The following is a 19756-nucleotide window of genomic DNA, read 5'->3' as shown; positions in this document are numbered from 1 at the left end:
AAAGCGGGCAATTGGCTTGAAGTTATACTCGTCGTAAAGGAAATTCAACGTCGTCACCTCAGACACACACATACACACACGCTCACGCACACACAAGCACAAGCACACGTACAGGTACAGACGGGCAGACATGATTTGCGGTTCGCGCATACGTGTGCATCAGCAGCAGCTATCTGTGTGTATGTGTGTGTGTGTGTATGTTAGCTTACCTGTATGTTTTGTCTACTGAAATGCACTGTATTGCGATTGGACGCCAACGTTCCGGGTAGTCCCAAAAGCATTTTAAGGCCTGGCTCACGCTTGGCTCACGCTCTGCACGCATCGGCAAGCTTTACTCTTAATTGCAGTGCATTTGCTTTATTATTTTGCTATAGCGAAAACAATTAAAAGCCAATTGAGAATGTCTACATAAGTGCAAGGGCAGCGGATTGTGTCAAGCCAGTTATCGAGTTGGCAGAATTGAGAAAACCAAAAACAAAAAATCCCAGAAAAAGGACAGGCCTCAGCTGCAGTCAAGGCCAGCGAGTCGAGTCGAGTCGACTCGAGTGGAGCTTGATGCGACCCTAAAAGTGCACGTCATTCAGTCGCAACAGATCAGCATAAGTGTCTATACATACATATATATATATAACGCATGCATTCATGCAAACTGCAGTTGGGATAAAAATTCATTTTGGAACCAGCTTCATGGCAAAAAAAAACCGATAAAAGCTGCATTAAAAATAAAGAAAAAAGTTGTGCGACAGGTCGGTTGGTTGGTCCGTCTTTTAAAGCAGATCTCGAACATGATGCTCCACTCCCAGCTCCCCTTGCTTCCTCTTATCCTGCTCACCTGTTCACTTTCTGGATGGCCTCTTGACTTTCGCAACAGCTCGACAAAAAACCAGAAATCAACAATGACGACCTTGAGCAGCAAATATTCAGTTGGCATCCGTTACGTTTTCATTTTCACTGGCTGATAATAGTAGAGCATTCCCTAGATCACGATGACATAATTTGCTCTTTTCTTGAGGGGACAGAGATAGACGGGGCAGCGTCTAACAGCCATACTAAGTGGTTCTGTAAACTTGGTAGATTGGCTTCTCACTCGACTGTAAATTGTTGACTTCGCAGGCGTTTGCTTTTCTTAATTCTATATACCCTGCAGCTGCACAGCAGCATAGTGTATCTAGCTCTAGCTGTCTCTCCGTCAATCTATCTCTGTATCAATTCCATATCACAGATTCATTTCACTTCATTTCATTATTTCATTTCTAAAAATTCAATTAATAGAGTTAATTCTTGACTCATATTTGAAAAGTATCAGACGACTAAGAGTTGTCGGGTTAGGGTATTTCCGAGTCAGGCAACGTCGACTAGACTAAACTTACTCGTTTCATTTTTGTAATCAAATGATGCGGAAAAGTTGTTTTTCATTCGAATCGGCAAAACATATAGCTAACTACAGAGTATTGCTATAAATTTTGTTTTTTTTATATTTATAAAAAATTTGGTCATAACAAGATTTGTAATTTAATTTGCTGACAGTAAAAATATGCGACAATTTGAACTATGCAGCACTAAGTTTATTAATTTGCTTAGCAATTAGTTCGATTAATATTTGTGAAATAAATTGCCAAAAGTATCTGGCTTGAGCGGAGTTCAAGCCAACTGCCAACTTGTAATTAACTCTCGATGTAAGAGATAATTCAGAAAGATTAAACGTTTGAGCTGAGCTTATGCAGAACGATTTTGAAATTTGCGCTGTTTAAGCCGTTAGTTAATTAAGAAAATACCTGTATTTCACATAAATATGTAATTTGTAATTGTTTAAGTGACAACCTGAAGTATAGTTCATATATAGATGTATTAGGTTAAATAGAGGCGTGCGCCTTAGAAAGAAATACAAACGGTTCGCCGTTGACACTCAAGACTCTTAAGCAAATATGTGCCTATAAATGCATTACTGCTTTCCTGGTATTTACTGACATTTACCCACTTACGCAGACATTAACGACTTTTTAATTAGGTGCGGGCTTTAGTCAACGCCAACTCAACTGTTTTCCATTCGCAGCAGCTTAAAATCACATCCATGTTCATTTAATATGGATTACTTGGGAAAACGAGTTTACAGTTCGCTTACTTAACTTATTTATCAGAATTCAATATGTCGTTCTAGATCTAGTTACAGCTGATTGAAAAGGAATCGCAATACAGGAAATCTGCGTTGACTAATTTAGAATATATATACAATATATGTATGTAGTATATTTATATATATTCACAATATATACTATACACATATGCATATGCATATGTCTATTTAGGTCATATATGAAATTGAATTCTCAAAAGCTTATGAGAATCGCATAGTAGGGTGTTACTTCATACAATGCGCATGATCAGGGTAGATTTTTTTTCTGTGTTATTTATATATAAAACAACATACTAAATTAAAGCACGCACAGTTTAACAACTAACAATAGTCGGGACTTCTCGACTAGCAAATACCCTGAACATTGCGTACGCACGCATAGATCCTCGCTCTGCTTACTGCGCAGTTTACGCAGCAGCTTCGCCTGGACTTAATTTAATTGCTGAATAACTTTTCCAGATGTCTTTTTTAATCAAGTTTTAAGAACGTAATAATAACATTTATATGTGAGTAGTTTCTAGTATTTGAAAAACCAAAATATACAAAATCCTTGCAGGAATCCTACTTCGAACTTTATCCATAAGTAACTGGGTTATCAAATATAAAGACAAACTCTTAGTGCTTATGCTATACAAAAGAATATACATAATTAAAATTTCAGTCTTTAGCTTTTATACGAGATCGCTGCGTTCACATGCTCGGACGGACAGGGCATGGCTAGATACACTAAGCTAATCGTGAGGATCACGAATATATACACTATATGAGATCTGACACGCCTCGTTTACATTTTCACAAAACCATTTAGCCTCTGAATTTTGATGTTTAACAAAATAAATATCGGCTTAAATTTAGACTCCTAGACATACATATATATATATATATATATATATATATATATATATATATATATATATATATATATATATATATATATATATATATATATATATATATGTATATATATGTATACATATTTACACATCAAATATATATTATATACTAAGTTAAATATATCTAGATTTCTTGGCGCCATAATATTTACAAAGAGATCATTCATCCATCGATTTAATAAAATTTCATTACAAATATTTACGATTCGAGACTGATTGATCTTAAAAAAGATACTGTAAACAGTTACTAATTTTATAGCTTTACTTATGAATATTTAATTTAATTTTATTGTTAGGTATTATTGGTAATTCTAAGCTAATACTCAAATTAATAATATTATTGCTATTATTATTTCGACAATTACTAACATTAATAGTTGCAATTGAAATTGGAATTCAACAATTAATAAACTTATAAAAAATTCATTGAGTGTTTATTACACACCCTCATTGAATGATATAAACAAATGCTTAAGCCTCAGCGTGAAACCAGTTAACTCGAAAGCAACAAGTCGGCAACATCGAATGCAGCTGTGACTAAGTATTACAAAATAGTTGTCTGGACATGGATAAATACGGAAAACTAAGCACTATATTTATTTTTAAAATTATTATCTTTTTAGCAAAGATGCAGTAGTGTGATGACTACATAATTATGTTGCACTTAAGCATTAAATGTGAACACAAAACTATCTTAATCGAAGGCCGAGCTAATGCCTGAGCGGATAGTTTACAGCTAACAAGTGATATAGTGATCGAACAACTATTACAACACCTCATATAGATTCGTATATATTATAGAAGTCGACGTACCTAAAGGAAATTGGGTTGAATAAAAAGAAATTTTGAGACCATTCAAATGTTTTCTTGACCACAATAGCCGGACCCGACACTACGTCTAAAAAATCCATCAATAATCATCAGAATAAAGCTTAAAAAATAGTAGCTGAGATGGCGCATAATAATATTAACTGCGTTTGTTAAAGTTACTTGGGATGAACTGCAAATGGGAGTTGTAGAAGGCTAAAGGAAAACTGGCAACGATAGATCATTTGCTGAGGACCTTTTATGTTCTTGGATCCCACAACTGAAGACTGAAATGAAGAAGTCTAAAAATAATGATTACAATTTAAGCAAGCTATCAATCAGCTTAATACCAGCTGATCAGTTTAACTGAATATCAATAAGTAACACACGAGAAAAACACGTTTGTTCGGTTCGAAAGACGGGTCCGTAAAGCAAATATATATGCTCTATTATTTACCTTTATTTTTATTCTTATTCAAGAAATAAAAAGAGTATATTGGTTTTGGCTGCATAAGCGCTAGGGTCTGACTATATCAGCCATAATTTAACAGCTACAAATTTTGAATTTTGAAAATTATGTAACAGTTGATTTCTATTAATTTGTATTATCTTCCACAGTTCAGGAACCTCCTCCTTCTTAAGATTAACCGAAAAATATATATCCATTCCTATTATATTCCAGATTCTTTCAGCTCAAATCGGCAAATTGCAGATGTATCACATCTTCATATCCAATAAACACAATAAATAATTCAAATTAAATATATATAAATATAAATATATAAATACCTTTTTTTTTAATTTGAAAAATTACATATTGTATCGTTTATCAAAATATTTATTCATTTACTTTATAACCTTTTTAGCATTTTTTTTTCCATAAGCCTCGATTAACGCTCAACGCGTCAAACATAAATTGTGCGTGCTCAGCGTTCGTGTCACGAAGGAAAATACGACACGCGCTCAACTCTAATTGATACTGTCAGCTGACGTATCAGCTGGACAAAAGCCAAGCTTTGAGTGGAAACCATTTCTGAGCCAGTTTTTCAATTGCATTATTTCCTTATGGAAAAAAATCCTCGATACAGATCCTAAAATACATTAATGTAATTTGGACGACATTTTTCGATGTTATACGATAAAGAAACACTGTTAGACAAGTTTTTTATTTGAATAGGATTTTTTTAACCAAACAAAAGTTTTCCAATAAATTAAATTAGACAATTTCTTGCTGAATTATTATTTACGAAATTAAATTAAGGTTTGAACAACTTTTGCAGTAAAGTGTGGTCGTGTTATTGAGTAAAAAGTGGCATTCGACGTTGTAATCTTCTAGTAGCTGCGTCCAAACAATGTGTAGAACTTGGGCTTGTTTTTGCAGCTGGGATTGATGCACTTGTCACTGTCGGTGATCTGCGACGGCTGTTCGAATGGTATGCACAGAGATTTGGCGCCCATGGACGGGGCACCGGGCTCGGCCTCGCTCTCTTCACCGCGTGCGCTGTCCGCTTTGATTTTGTCCTCGCAGGGTATGTCGCCGCAAAAGGCAGCAAGGAGCAAGTTCTTCTTCTCGAGTTGGCTGCAGAAGTCGGCCCAAGACTTGACGATCTTTGTATGCGACTCTAGATCGATTTGCGCCTTGCCGAGCATGCTTTCGTGAATCGTTTCCAGGAGGGCAGGAATCTTCTTTTCCACGTCGGTCATGGCAATAGTTAGTTTCTCACCGGTATCACGACGCACGGCGACAATTTGCTTCGCCTGCATATCCTTGGGACCCAACTCAATGCGTATTGGCACACCTTTGAGCTCCCAGTGGTTGAACTTCCAGCCGGGCGAGTAATTGTCCCGGTAGTCGCCTTCACAGCGCACACCAGCGCCGATAAGACGGCGTTCCAATTGTTTGCAGGCGTCCAGAAGCTCGGCACGCTCCTCATCCTTGGTGCTAACCGTAATACCGCAGGGAACAACAATAGCCTGCACACATGCCACATGCGGTGGCAGCACCAAACCTTGATTATCTGCATGCACCATAATCATGACGCCAATAGTGCGCGTGGTGATGCCCCATGAGTTCTGATGAACGTATGTTTTCTGCTGTGTTTCCGGATCCTCGAAGACAATCTCAAACATTTTCGAAAAGTTTTGACCTAAATGATGACTAGTCGCACCCTGTATGGCACGGCCCGAAGCCGAAATGAATGCCTCCACTGTAGTTGTATAGTCACCACCAGCGAACTTCTCCTTCTCGGTCTTGCGTCCCTTCACCACGGGTATGGCCAGAAGATCAGTATAGATTTGCGCGTAGAGATCTAAAATTTCTAGCACTTCCTTATCGGCCTCGTCTTTAGTGGCAAATGCCGTATGACCCTCCTGCCAGAGGAACTCACGAGTGCGCAGGAACGGCTGAGGATGCTTAAACTCCCAACGCTATTACAACAAACGGAAAGCAAAGTGATTAGGAATTGCGTATTCGATTCTGTCTTCCAAACTATTTACCACAACATTATTCCACTGATTGAGACGAATAGGCAAATCCCTATAGGATTGAATCCACTTAGCGTAGGCGGGGTACATGGCCGTTTCGGAGGTAGGACGCACCGCAATTGGTTCGGCCAAGTCCGAATCACCCGACTTGGTTACCCAGGCCACTTCCGGAGCAAAGTCCGCAATATGATCCTTCTCACGTTCGAGCACTGCTTTTGATACAAAGATTGGGAAGTAGCACTCCTTAACGCCCTTGCGCGTGATTTCCGCATCAAACCAGGTTTTAATGGACTTCCAAACCGCAAAGGACCACGGACGCAGTATATAGCAGCCGGAAACATCATAGTATTCGATCAGTTCACCTTTGGTAATCACCTGCGAATACCAGTCCGGTAGGTTATCTTCTTTCGTAGCTTCCAGACCCAATCGAGTTTGCTTCTTTACACCGCTTGAAGCATCCGGTTTAAGTGCAGGTGCTGGTACTTTCTTCGCCGGCTTAGCCGCCTTTTGCTGTGGCTCTTTAGGTGCCTTCTTGACAGCACCACTGCTACCACTGCGACCAGCAACGGGAAAATCTATGCCGGTGACCTCCTTGTATTTAGCTTTCAATGCCAGCAGCTTACTGACCTCTGCGTCAACAATCTCTTTGGCAGCATTGCTGCTCTTGGCAGCACGCACCTTTTCGCCCTGGGCATTGATGTCCAACGTCAACTGATCTTTTTCCGAAACACTCATCTCCGCTTTAGTCTCAACCTTAGCGTCTGGTGTCCAATCTTTGCCACTGAGCTTTTTGTACTCGGCTTTCAGAGCAAGCAACTTTTGCACCTCTGGATCGATTGTTCCCTTGGCTGCCTTTGCCGACTTCAGTTCACGTATTTTATCGCCCTGATCTTTAATGTTGGACAAGATATTAGGAATATCCTCGCCACTGCTAGAATCCTCAACAGTCAGATCAACGGTAGCTATTTGGGCAACTACAGACGCTACGGTGCCTGGTTTCCACTCCTGTCCAGTAAGGCCCTTGTAGTCCGTCTTTAGAGCCAATAGCAGTTTAACTTCGTCATCAACCAGGGATTTTTCCGATTTAGCAGACTTTAGCTGCCTGATCTTATCGCCCTGTTGTGTGATCTTGTTCAGCAATGTGGCTACGGTACTGGCAGCTGCAGGTTCTGGTGATTTTTCCTGCTTAACTTTGATGGTTGCAGGTGCTGTAGTGCCTGGTTTCCAATCGCTGCCGCTTAGCTGTTTATAGTCCGCTTTTAAGCTAAGCAGTGTCTTTACGGCTGCGTCGATGCTAGCCTTGTCAGCCTTGGCTGCCTTTAGTTCACGTACTTTTTCACCTTGAGCAGATATTTGAGACAGCACTGTGGAAATGTCTGAAGAAGCGGGAGCTACAGCTGCTGCTGGTGCTGCTGCAGTCACGGTTCCTGGCTTCCAATCCTGTCCAGCAAGCGTTTTATATTGAGCTTTAAGCTCCAGTAGTTGCTTGACAGCTGCGTCAATCTCAGGCTTAGCTGCCTTCTTGCTTTTCAGGTCGCGCACTAAGTCTCCCTGCTTCACAATGCTCGCATTGACGGAGGCTACGTCGCTGTTGGCAGCAGCAGCAGGTGGATCAGCACTCGTCGGTGCTGCAGCTGCTGTGTCCTGGCCAGGTTTCCAATCCTTGCCACTGGATGCCTTGTAGTCGGCTTTTAGGGCTAGCAGCTGTTTGACTGCAACGTCAATTTGGTCTTTTGGTGCCTTTTTAGCCTTTAGATCGCGTACCAGATCGCCCTGCTGAACAATTTGTTTATCCAAATCGATCGATTTATCCGTTGCAACGTTGGCAGTTTTATTGTTGGTAGCCTGTAAATAAAATAATTAGTTAAATAATATGCAAATAGTACAAAAGAAAGTATTTTTCTTTTCTTTTTTGAATACGTGTCAGCAATGTAAAGTTTTAATTTCGAAACACACCAATTACGCTTTCTTCTTCTTCCTCCACGTTTACCAAAATATATCAGAAGAACAGACACACCGAACGCAAGCGCTGTCTGCAAAGAACTGGTTTTGCCCTTGTCACTTTACGTTAGAGATGAGCAACATAAACGAACCGGTGATTACGATGATAAATAATAGCTACAAAAAAGTCAGTGAGAAACTAACAATGCAGTCCGGAATTGCGAATTAAAAGCTCTTCATATTACAAAATATTTTTTCATTAAGCTGAATTGCAAAAATTACTCAAAATATTTAAATAGTAATGAACCAGTTTCTGTTCATTCTGTTTACATGTCTCATACTTACCATACAACATATAGAGGTGGGAGTTAGCAACAACAGATTTGAGAACTAAAAGATTAGGGTGTGCAAGTAAGACGGCTGTCTTTTCTTTTGGTTTCCCCAAGGCAAATATTTTAAATTTGTCTTCGATCTCTATAGAACTGTATGTTATTGTTAATGGACCCCCATATATATGTACATATATGTACATATATATATATATATATATATATATATATATATATATATATATATATATATATATATATATATATATATATATATATATATATATATATATATATATATATATTATATTAGCTACATTTTCGGTTCACTCATGCTCTTAATTGGTAAACGATCACAAAAGTGTAAAGTGTACTTACATCTGTTTTAGCTACCGGCGTTGGAGCTGCATTAATCTTCAGACCAGACGACGGCATATCTTTTGTATGTCCATCGGGAATGAAGAATAGTATGATGGGTGAAGGGGCATTTGTGTACGCACTGGGTGGGGCATAGGCGTTGTCCACCTTGAAGAAACCGCGACGCTGAAGCTGAATGATGTCGCCCTTCTTGCAATTCTTGAGCTCCGGATCGCCAAGCATCTGGACCTCTTCACGCGTCTTGTGGCCAATGTATTGCTTGAAGTCTTCACCCCTAGCCAGGACAGCTTTGCTAATAATATTATCAAAGTACACACAAAACGTGGGTGGATATGCAGCGGCATCGTCTTCTACTGCAAGCCAGGTTAGTTTCAGCGTCTTCTTAAAGTCCTTATTGTCCAAATTGAGCGCGGCATCCACGGAGGTGATTGAGCCACTGGTATCTCTGTGGATTTTCTTGATCAGCATATTGCCCCAGTTGATGAACGTGGCATTCTCGCCCTCCTTGAGAGCTTCAGCATCTACATAATCAATGTATATGCGTGGACCCAATGTGACCGTTTTTGTGCCCAGATTTTCATCTTTGGGATGCACAGGAACTTGAACCTTTTCTAGCTTAGCACCTGCCACATTCACAATGATTCGTTTTTCATAATCAAGCGCTGTGTAACGGGGTGAAATTGGATCAATAACCTTCTTATTAAATGACCAGATCTTGTCCCAATTCATGAAGACTACAGATTTGCTGCTGCCTTGAGCAATGATAAACTCCCTGAGGCCCTCTACTGTCATGCCGCGTCGGATAACACCGCGCACCGTGGGAAAACGTGGATCATCCCAGCCATCGACCAGTCCCGATTCCACAAACCAAGTAAGTTTGCGTTTCGAAAGCACCGTATTCGTCATATTTAGCCGACTGTACTCCCAAATGTAAGGCTTGCGCAGTTTGAGTGCATCAATAAACCAATAGAACTGATCATCACGATCGTGGTACTCCATAGTCCGAAGCGTGTGTGTCACATTCTCAATAGCATCCACAATGGGACAGGCAAAGTCGTAGGTAGGATAGACCCTAATATGATTAGCACAACAATTTTCAAGTCTTGACTTAAATATCCCTTATGTATGAGCTAACTTACTTGTATTTGGTGCCTGTGCGCGGATGTGGTTCGTTCTTACACCGATATATTGTCGGATCACGCATGCATCCATTGGGCGAGGACATGTCTATCTTGGCACGTACGCAACACTTCTGGCCAGCCTCAGTGCCCTGCACCATCTGCTGCCACATGGAAAGATTCTTTTCAGTAGCTAAAGAAGAGTTTTGCATTATAAAGTTGAACATGTTACCAATAAAATACCCTTACAGTTCGAACGATTCGGCGACTCAATGCGTTGTTCACGTTCCAGTTTCATTTGCTCGGGCGGCGTGTCGTCCACATAGGCCGTGCCTTCCTTCAACATTTGAACACAGTAATCAAGCATGAGATCAAAATAGTTGGAGGTGTGCGTAAAGACATCCGGCTTGATCTGTAGTAGTTCCAGATCTCCGAGTATGACATTTTCGAATTCTACAGTCTCTTTTGCAGGATTAGTGTCGTCGAAGCGCATGATTAGCTTGCCCTGGAAAGCCAGCGCATAGTACTGGTTAAGCAGCGCCGCTTTAGCGTGTCCAATGTGCAAATATCCAGACGCCTCGGGAGGGAAGCGCACCACAACCTTGCCCATCTCAGCGCCAGGCAGCTCCACAAATTTGCCTTCCTGTTTGCGCTCGCCGCTTTTTGCCACGGGCTCTTTGACGCTGCGCTTGACACGCGCCTCCTCCGGCAAGGATTGCAGCACCTTCTGGATTAGCGGCTGTGCATTAATTAGATCATACCAACGCTGCACGTGCTGTGGAATACCCTTGGCTGAGAGAAATTCGTAACGAGAGTGCATTTCATTGAACAGGGCAAAATCGGCAATGGTCAACTTATTAGCGACCAGATACGTGACAGGGGCAATGGACTTGTCCAGGAAGGACATGGCCCAAGAGATATCATCCTCACACGTCAGCGAAAAAGAGAGCCAGTGATCGATTTGTGTGCGTTCAATGGCAGTTTCACCATAAAGCTTATAATCCGGTGCAGCACGTGCCAGCGCCCGCAACACATCATTATTTGAATGGCAAACCAGGATGCGATTGTCGGGAAACTGCAGCGAGGTTTCCTTGCTCCAAACAATTTCCACTGGTACTGATGCGTTGATTAAATGCGCCGTAGCCAAACCACCTTAATGTATGGAAGAAACTGTTAATAAATTCATCGAACAAAACTGATGCAATAGCCGTATATATTTTTGGTTCCCCAATGTAATACAAATACACATATGTATATGATAATGCAGGCCGCAGCACATTTAAACATAACCTCACAATATTGACAACAAATGTGTTTATTACGTTAATTAATAATTGACTCTACTTACTAATGGGTGGACTGTTAACGTTTGCTTTCAATTTAATAGACATTCTGCCTATATAGAAATCTGTTTTGCAAACTGATCTGAACTTATGAAATTGGCCAATTTATATACAAGTGCACGGCGAGCTGCCACCACTTCGCTTTTATTTAGGTGAAAGAGCAACTAAGTGATCGAACTAGATTTGAACGTGCAATAAAATGAACCACGCATAGTTCCAGTGACATTCCCTATACTTATTATCATAACCATAGAACTAACAGATTTATGCAAACCTAAGGCATTTGGTTTGATCCTTTGCTAGAAAAACTTAAGTAAATTGTGGCAAAAAAGTAATTTAATATAATTGTAAGCCAAAAATGTTAACCAAAAGTATAGCGGCATATGACTAATCGATTTATACTTATTTTTAATCGATAGGAAATATTTTTACCATTCACAAACAGCTGATTGTGTGTTGCCGCAGTAACTGTCAAAATCTGTTGAAGAAGCAAATTTTCTTTATGTACTGAGTGAAAAATTAAAGTTTTGTTAATATTTCTGTGGTATTTGAACCGCAAAAATAGTAAAAGCCCTTAGTTGAAACGCTTGAAATGGTAAGAAAAACAAATTCAATGCCATTTTGGCTTTAACAAATGTAAAAAGTTTGATTCAAAAGCAAACCTGCTGCGCTGGCCACCGCAACACACCTGAGTCACCTTTTCGTGTCAGAAAGTGCATATGGCCGCCTGCAATGAAGTCTCGGCCTTTATTTATATGCCGCTGATTTAAATTTTGGGTATGATTTTGTTTCAGATGCTTTTTATGCTGCTATTCAGTCGTCAAGGCAAGCTGCGATTGCAAAAATGGTATATGGCTTATCCAGACAAGACCAAAAAGAAGATAACACGTGAGCTGGTCACAACAATATTAGCCCGCAAGCCCAAGATGTGTTCCTTTCTCGAATGGAAAGACTGCAAAATTGTGTACAAACGGTATATACATAGATTTATACATATATACATATATGCTAAACATAAAACCCTATTGCAGCTATGCTAGCTTATATTTCTGCTGTGCCATCGAGCAGAACGACAACGAGTTGCTTACTTTGGAGATAATCCATCGCTATGTCGAGCTATTGGATAAGTATTTTGGCAGTGTAAGCTATTTATAATTATTTCCCACACCACTTGTGCCAATAAATATGTGCATATGTTACAGGTTTGCGAATTGGATATAATATTCAATTTTGAGAAAGCATATTTCATATTGGATGAATTGTTGATTGGTGGTGAAATTCAGGAGACATCGAAGAAGAATGTCCTTAAAGCGATTGCCTCACAGGATCTGCTACAAGAGGTCAGTACACCCGAGATATATGAACTCTAATGCCTAGCATTGTTTGTGTACATAAGTGTATCTATTTATAAATATGCCGCAGATCCTTTGATTGTTCTATCAATTTTGCTGGCTTAAAAATTTTTTATTATTTTTATCTCGTTAATGTTTTGTTATATCATACAATTATAATAATGTCATTTCATGCATATCACTCGGTACATATACGTTTCAAATTCTACTACTTAATTATTATTTTGACTTTCTATACTTTTTCTCTAATTTGTGCAAACGAAACTAATCGAAACTCTCTAACTATATATATATATATTGAATTTATTGATATTGAACACCAAAACAAACAGCAAGAAGAGTTCTTTTACTCACTGCAATAGACATTTATTTATGCAATTTATATATATTTATATTCAGTGAAACTGTTCTTAAGCTTAAGTTTAAATGATTTGTAAACAGATACACATATTGCAGTTTTTTTTTTTTTATTTGCCTTAACTTGTCATTGCATGTCTCATGCGCTTCTCAATTTTGTAATGTTTCGACAACAAAAACTTGCCAACAAGATAAACAAAAGAAAAAAAAAACAATATCAAATATAAGAGAAGCCTACGCAACTAATTGTGAGAATGAATTTAATGCGTTTTAATCAAAATATTCCGAGCTTGCCATAATTGTAAACAGTCAATGTAGTTCCGTCCATTTAGAGTATACATATATATGGCCATTAAAATGTAGTACAATTTGTGGTAATCAAATTTGTGTATTGTTTCCTAAAACTAAACATTATCGAGAAGGTATTAAGTTATTTGTTTTGCATGATCTTTGTAGTCTTGTAATTACATTACCCAATGGAACTTAATCAATTACAACTAACTAACTGTTCTACACTTACATATACCTAAAAAGCAACTTATTTAACTGCATATCTAAATGTGTAACCATAATACCCTCTCTCTTGTATTACTATTATTAACGCTTACCCTACCCGCCACTGCATATATCGATGTTACAGGACTTCAATGAGTATTTAAACTAATCAGAGTTGACCAAAACAAAAAAAAAACACTGTAAAAAGAAAAAATATATATATACAAACCATAAAAAGTAAAATATACCAAACATCTAATAATTATTAGTTGGTAGGTCTACTGATATGTAGAGGAAAATTATTCGGTCAGGATTCCATATTTTTTTGTTAAGGATTAACGCGAAAGTCCTTTGATCAACAAAGTCAAGGCTGTAAATATTGCTACGCTTTTTCCACCTTTGGTCGGCTGCACTAACATCTAGGATTTTGTTCGCTGCAATGTGTAGCTTGTCAACTGTCCCGCCCTGCTCGACACGCCCCGTGCGCTTTCAATACATACGCCTACATGCTGTGTACATGTACACATACATACTGTGTACAAATAATCTCACCCACACACTGTTACAACTGAGCTGTGCCGTTTTTTTCACACACACATATACTCACATACATACTGTGTACATGTTCAAATAACTGTTCACGCACACGCACACACAAACACAGACACACCCACACACACTGTTACAACTGAGCTGTGCCGTTTTCTTCTTTTAACAACATTGCAATACATGAAGCAAAACTAAATTAAAATAACACAAACGCATACATATGCAGACACAACTTTTTATCTATTGTATCTACTCTTCTTGTTCTTATTGTTCTTATTCTCTGTACTCCAGGACGAAGCTGTTGAGGGCACTTTAAGAGACATTGGACTACTCTAAAAGAAAGCCAAATACTTAGAATGTAGTTGATATAACACATACGCAAACAAGCACGCACGCCTATATAGAACACACACACTTCTACACACACACGAATACTTACACACGCATACACACATAAGAACTTAGCTGCAGCAATATTAGTGCACAACACACACACATATACACACTTTCAAATTCACTGTGTATGTTAATAAAAACAAAAGAAAAATCTTATGGGTGCGCATTAAAGTTAAACTCTACATAATTTTGATTTCGAAAGCAAAAACAAAAAAGTGCAATTAGTATTTTCACATAGAGAGGCTAAAACACAAAAACTATTGTAGCGCATCCAGCAGTCGGTGCGGCGGTGCGTCTAACACAAGCATATGGCGCGGTGTCGTCCTCTCATACGTAGTCTTGAATAAAGTTCATGCAACATTTACTTAACTTCTCATAAGCGTTTAATTGAAAAAGTATCATTCCGAGACCATCAATAAGAAAGAAATATTGTGTTGTTTTATTTACTTTCTACTCCTAAATGGGCAATAACCGTTGAAACTAGGGAAAACAAATGCAATATATAGAAAAAGTAAGCTTTAAATTCGAAAAAATCATGCAGAAACTGAAATAAAATATAAAATGTAAAATCTTAAGTAGTAAATAGTAAATAATAAATAATATATATATAAATATATTAAAAAAAACAATAGTTTATATACAAAATATATTTAACTCTATCTATATATACATATGTGTGTTGTACATTTTAGCCAAATTCCTGTGTTTTGTATTTCAATAATAAAAGACGAGATATTTTACAAAAAAAAAAAAAAAAAAAACGTCAAAATTGTATGTATGTATTTGTATGTAAAAATTATGTACTTAATATGCTTAGAGGTAAGGTTTGAACGGTGAACGTTGTATTTAAATCTTAAGTCTTTATTATTATTATTATTATGGTTATCATTTTTCGTGATTGATGTTTTTAGTAATATATTGATTGTTTGATAGTGGCTCGATTCACTGTGCTGACTTTAACCGTTATTCTTCCACTCTCTCCCAAAGACCATTCTCTACACTATCCCGCTTTGCCCAAAAACTATCGATAAGTTTCAACCTGTCTCTAAATTGTTGTTCCTTAGCTTAGTTATACAGTTGTTTTTTATTTATTTATTTATTTTTTTTGCAAAACGAACATTCAATATTTTTGTAGCATTTTTAAACACTTTTAATTTGAATTTTTTATTGGAAATTCACAAAAAGTGAAATACCGAGTATACATAATGAAGAACACATTTCCATTTTACAGGATGAAACACCACAAAGTTTCTTTGACGATCATGGCCTTGGCTAAATAGCAACAAATGCGAGTCCTTTAACCATTTAAGTCGCCTTAATGTATGCGTGTTTTATTTTTATTCCACATAACCGAAAAAGTATATATCTTCTATTCTCTTATATTAATTTTTAAATGATTACACAAGTTAACAGCTACAACATTTTTTTTACACATAAACCGCTGTTACACATTTATATATATATATATATTTATTAAAATGTACCCGTAGTCAGTTAAAAACGCTTGGCAAATTTAATTTGTCCTTATTCAAATAAATAACTAACAGATATACAAAAAAAGAAATGAATAAAATAGCTCCCTTCTACCAGCCTCAAGGGTTGGGATAGTCGATAGACAAGCATGGATATATTTATATCTATAAATGGAGCTATTAAACTTATTTGCAAATAAAAGACCTGCGTGCTCAAAAATAAATAAAAGTTAAATAAATAAATATATATATATATATTTATCTACATGAATATTTATTAACTTGTACATTTCATAATTACGCACAAAATAAATTAACTACATGCATCATCTTAAACTGCTGACAACCATTTGTTACACAATATTAATAAATAAATGCTAATATAAAATAGCCATTTAGAAAACGGTTTTTTATTTTCGTTGATGGTCACACTTGACAATATCGAGCAATCAATGCAAGTCCAAATGATGTTTGTCTCCGCTAGAGACTGTTGCAGTCTCTACTTAAATCGTATATGACGAAACAGCTGACTTAATCGAAGTTTAAAATTCAATTCGTATCTTAACAGACGTATTGAAATAGTTTTTAAGGTTTGGAGGTTTTTCGAATGTTACCTACTTTATGCATTATATTTCGATAATTCAAAACCCGAATTGCTATTATAGCCTTATAAACTTCAATTCGATGAAACTTCTTTGTTGTTGCTCTCTATTGTTAAAAGGAGCGAGTCGATAGATTTTATCGATTACCGGTTCAAATTTTCATCACCGTTTGCCAAAAAAGATAAAAAGAAAAAGTACAAAAACATCACGGGAAGAGCGAGTGCCTGACTGACTGAGAGGGAGTATGAAATGAATACAAAGAGATAGTGAGCGGGAGAGCGAGCACATTTGATAGAAATTTGAGCGAATTGGGCAACGCGCTCCCGCTATTTTCCCAGTGTTGTTGGTGGGACTTTCCGCTGCGGCCGCCAAAAATTTCAACACGCCGAATTTGCGGGCAGCAGCCGAGTAGCGGAGCTGGCGAGCGTTGAACAATTTTCGGCCCCAGTCAGAGCGCACCATCGTCTTCAGCGAAGCACAAGCACACACAACCCACTAGGTGTGTGCTCTTTGTACGTTACGGGGGCACTGCCACACACAGAGAAGAATTTTCATTTTCACATACCACACAACAAAGTGGGAAAAAATGTACAAGAAAAGAAGAAAAACTTGAAAACTTGCACATTCAAATTGTGAAAATTTTCCATTCAATAAAAAGCCAAACAATCGCAGTGCAAACAATAAACCAAATAAAACGCGAATCGTAAACGTAACCGAAATTGAAAATCAAGTGCGAAAAATTCCAAAAGCCTGTTAAAAGGGCGCAAGTAAAATGAAGAATAATTTGTTAACCGCAGTCGCAGTCGCAGCAGCAGTGAAAATTCTTTGCTCCCGCAGCAGAGACGTGTAAACGAAAATGAAAATGAAAATCGAAAATTATTGTGCAAATTCGCACTGGCAGCACCAGCAGCAGCAGTTTCAATTTTGCAAATTGCCGTCGTCAGCGTTGTCCAGCAGAAATATATGGTACATAAAATTTGTATCTGCGCGATGGTCTGCTTGTGTGTGTATGTGTGTGTGCGTGTCCGTATGTGTCTGTGTCTGTGTGTTTGCGTTAAAATTACGTTGTCATATGTGCAAAGTTCATCAGTGCTCGTTGAACATTTGCTGCAGCTAATACAATTGAAACTTTCCTAAATGCAATTATGAAAAGTTTGCTTTGTTTCGAAGTTTCGACAATTCTAAAATATGTACAATAAAAGCCACGCAGTCAAGGACTTTGCCATTTAATGTGTGGATGTGTGGGTGTGTATTCGTGTGTGTGTGTGTGTGTATGTGTGTTCGCCTAACTGCTTGTGTGGGTGTGTGGCAAGGAATGAACGATGTTGGCAGCCGCAGAACAGGAGCAGCCGTGGCAGAAAGAAAAAAATTCTCTATCTATTGCGATTTGTTCATGCGGCTCGAAAAGAGCGAAGCGCGCAACGTTCGCGACAGAGAGAGAGAGAGAGAGAGAGAGAGAGAGAGCGAGAAAGAAAAAGAGAGTGAGATTGGAAGTGGGAGTGGAAGGCGGCTGGCAATGGGCAATGGGCGCTACAAGCACGGCCAGTGGGTGAAAAGTGTTACGGTTGCTGCTTGGTCTACACATATGTGCATGCATATACACATACATGTATATATGTACATGCGTAGCTATACACACACACACACAGCCCCATAAACACTCATATGTGTGTGTACCTATGTGTGTGTGAACTGCCTCAACGTCAATAATAAACTTTTAGTTAATTTCTATAACATTTCGCACACATGAAATTTATGCGGCATTAACCCCACTCACTAATGCCAGTAGCTATAGCAACATTTGTTGCAAAATTCCATTGTGTTCCACTGTTCATTGTTCCCTTTTGTGGCGCTGTTCGTAGTGATTTATCCTTAAACTTGGGCACTTTTCGCACACAGTTTCGCCTCGGCTTTCGTGTGGTGAATTGCCGACTGCGCATGCTACTTGGTGACCAGGACATGAACATGAACCTCCCACGTCGGCGGTGGCGACAGGCCATTGTGCCATGCTTGGCTCATATAATTATACTTATGTACATACCTATATGTGTGTGCATGTTAGTATATGTCTAATAGATTTGATATATTTATAAAGACTGTGGCTCTGGCTGGTCGTTTTCATATTGTTATAAAGCTGGAAATTTCAAGTGTGCCGTCTATTATTAGAACTTGTATGAGTTAATGGTCAAGCTTGGCGATTGTCCTTGAGTGAATGGAGCTTTGTGTGTGTTGTGCGTGGGTTTCGTTGAAGCATTCACACACACACAAATATATATATATATATAGATATGTATATATATATAAATATATATGTGCATATATACAACCAAACAGACGTTACTGCCACTGTGCCGTCATCATCATCATTATTGCTGCTGTGGATTATGACTGTCGTCCGCGCTGTACATTCCACATTGCAATGGTGCATACTTATCGGGGCATCTGCTAGAGCAACTCACATGAAAGGCAAATGCATTTTCATTCAATTCCTGAATCTAAAACTTTCAATGCAATTTCAATCGGAAGCTTAACTCCGCCGCTCTCTCTCTCTCTCTCTTGGTCGATGTCATTTTTCCACTCGCTTGCACTCGCTATCGTTCGTGCTTGCTCTCTCTTGACACGCTGTTGATATCATATTTTTGCCACTTTTATTATTATATGATGTCTACTGCTTTCTATATGTGCGATGAATGTGATGGAAAATATTCGCTCAAATAACGGGTATTGCTGCTCATAAGAAACTCACCACACACACGCATACAAGCACACACCATAGACGCGCTCTCGCGCACGCTCGTTCTCGCTCTCTGTCTGTGGTGGGTAGCCGAAAACTCCCGCTCATGCATATTATGTTATCTCGAAACTTTTATTGCCTGTCGTTTGGGGGTGCGGCGCCCACGTAGTGAAAAGGAGGCAGCACCAAGGAGGAAAAACATGCTCCAACTGCGGGCCTTCGGAATCTAAAGACCATTCCAACATTTTCGCTGCTGTTGTGAACGTTGAATCTAACGGCGCAAGAAATAAGAATCGCGACCAACGAATCAAATAAATAAAAAAAAATCTCGACAATTAAAATAATTAACGTTCAACCAAGTGAATTGAGTGT

The 19756-nt window shown here is 38.4% G+C and overlaps 2 protein-coding genes across 3 annotated transcripts; one reads left to right on the top strand and one right to left on the bottom strand.

Moving 5' to 3' along the window:
• Window positions 1–5065: 5065 nt before the first annotated feature.
• On the bottom strand, window positions 5066–11613 carry LOC111602782 (bifunctional glutamate/proline--tRNA ligase). The gene is made up of 6 exons (XM_023320053.2): window positions 11433–11613; window positions 10334–11236; window positions 10106–10277; window positions 8967–10038; window positions 6331–8163; window positions 5066–6261 (listed from the first exon to the last, which is right to left on the bottom strand). The coding sequence occupies exons 1-6, from the start codon at window positions 11473–11475 to the stop codon at window positions 5167–5169; spliced, it is 5118 nt and encodes a 1705-aa protein (XP_023175821.2). The 5' UTR covers window positions 11476–11613; the 3' UTR covers window positions 5066–5166.
• Window positions 11614–11886: 273 nt separating this feature from the next.
• Window positions 11887–16257, top strand: LOC111602705 (AP-1 complex subunit sigma-2). Of its 2 annotated transcripts, none has more exons than XM_023319942.2 (5): window positions 11887–12022; window positions 12222–12400; window positions 12459–12567; window positions 12630–12767; window positions 15808–16257. In XM_023319942.2, exons 1-5 carry the CDS (start codon window positions 12020–12022, stop codon window positions 15850–15852), a joined length of 474 nt encoding a protein of 157 aa, XP_023175710.1. In that variant the 5' UTR covers window positions 11887–12019; the 3' UTR covers window positions 15853–16257. The 2 variants fall into 2 exon arrangements, with proteins under 2 accessions (XP_023175710.1, XP_023175711.1); XM_023319943.2 differs by lacking the exon at window positions 15808–16257 and adding an exon at window positions 14472–15108.
• The last annotated feature ends 3499 nt before the right edge of the window (window positions 16258–19756 follow it).

Source organism: Drosophila hydei, unplaced genomic scaffold (assembly GCF_003285905.1).
Source record: "Drosophila hydei strain 15085-1641.00,03,60 unplaced genomic scaffold, DhydRS2 tig00000063-arrow-pilon, whole genome shotgun sequence".
In the NCBI taxonomy this organism is placed as follows: Eukaryota; Metazoa; Arthropoda; class Insecta; order Diptera; family Drosophilidae; genus Drosophila; species Drosophila hydei.
This window is presented reverse-complemented; position numbering and strand designations above follow the sequence as displayed.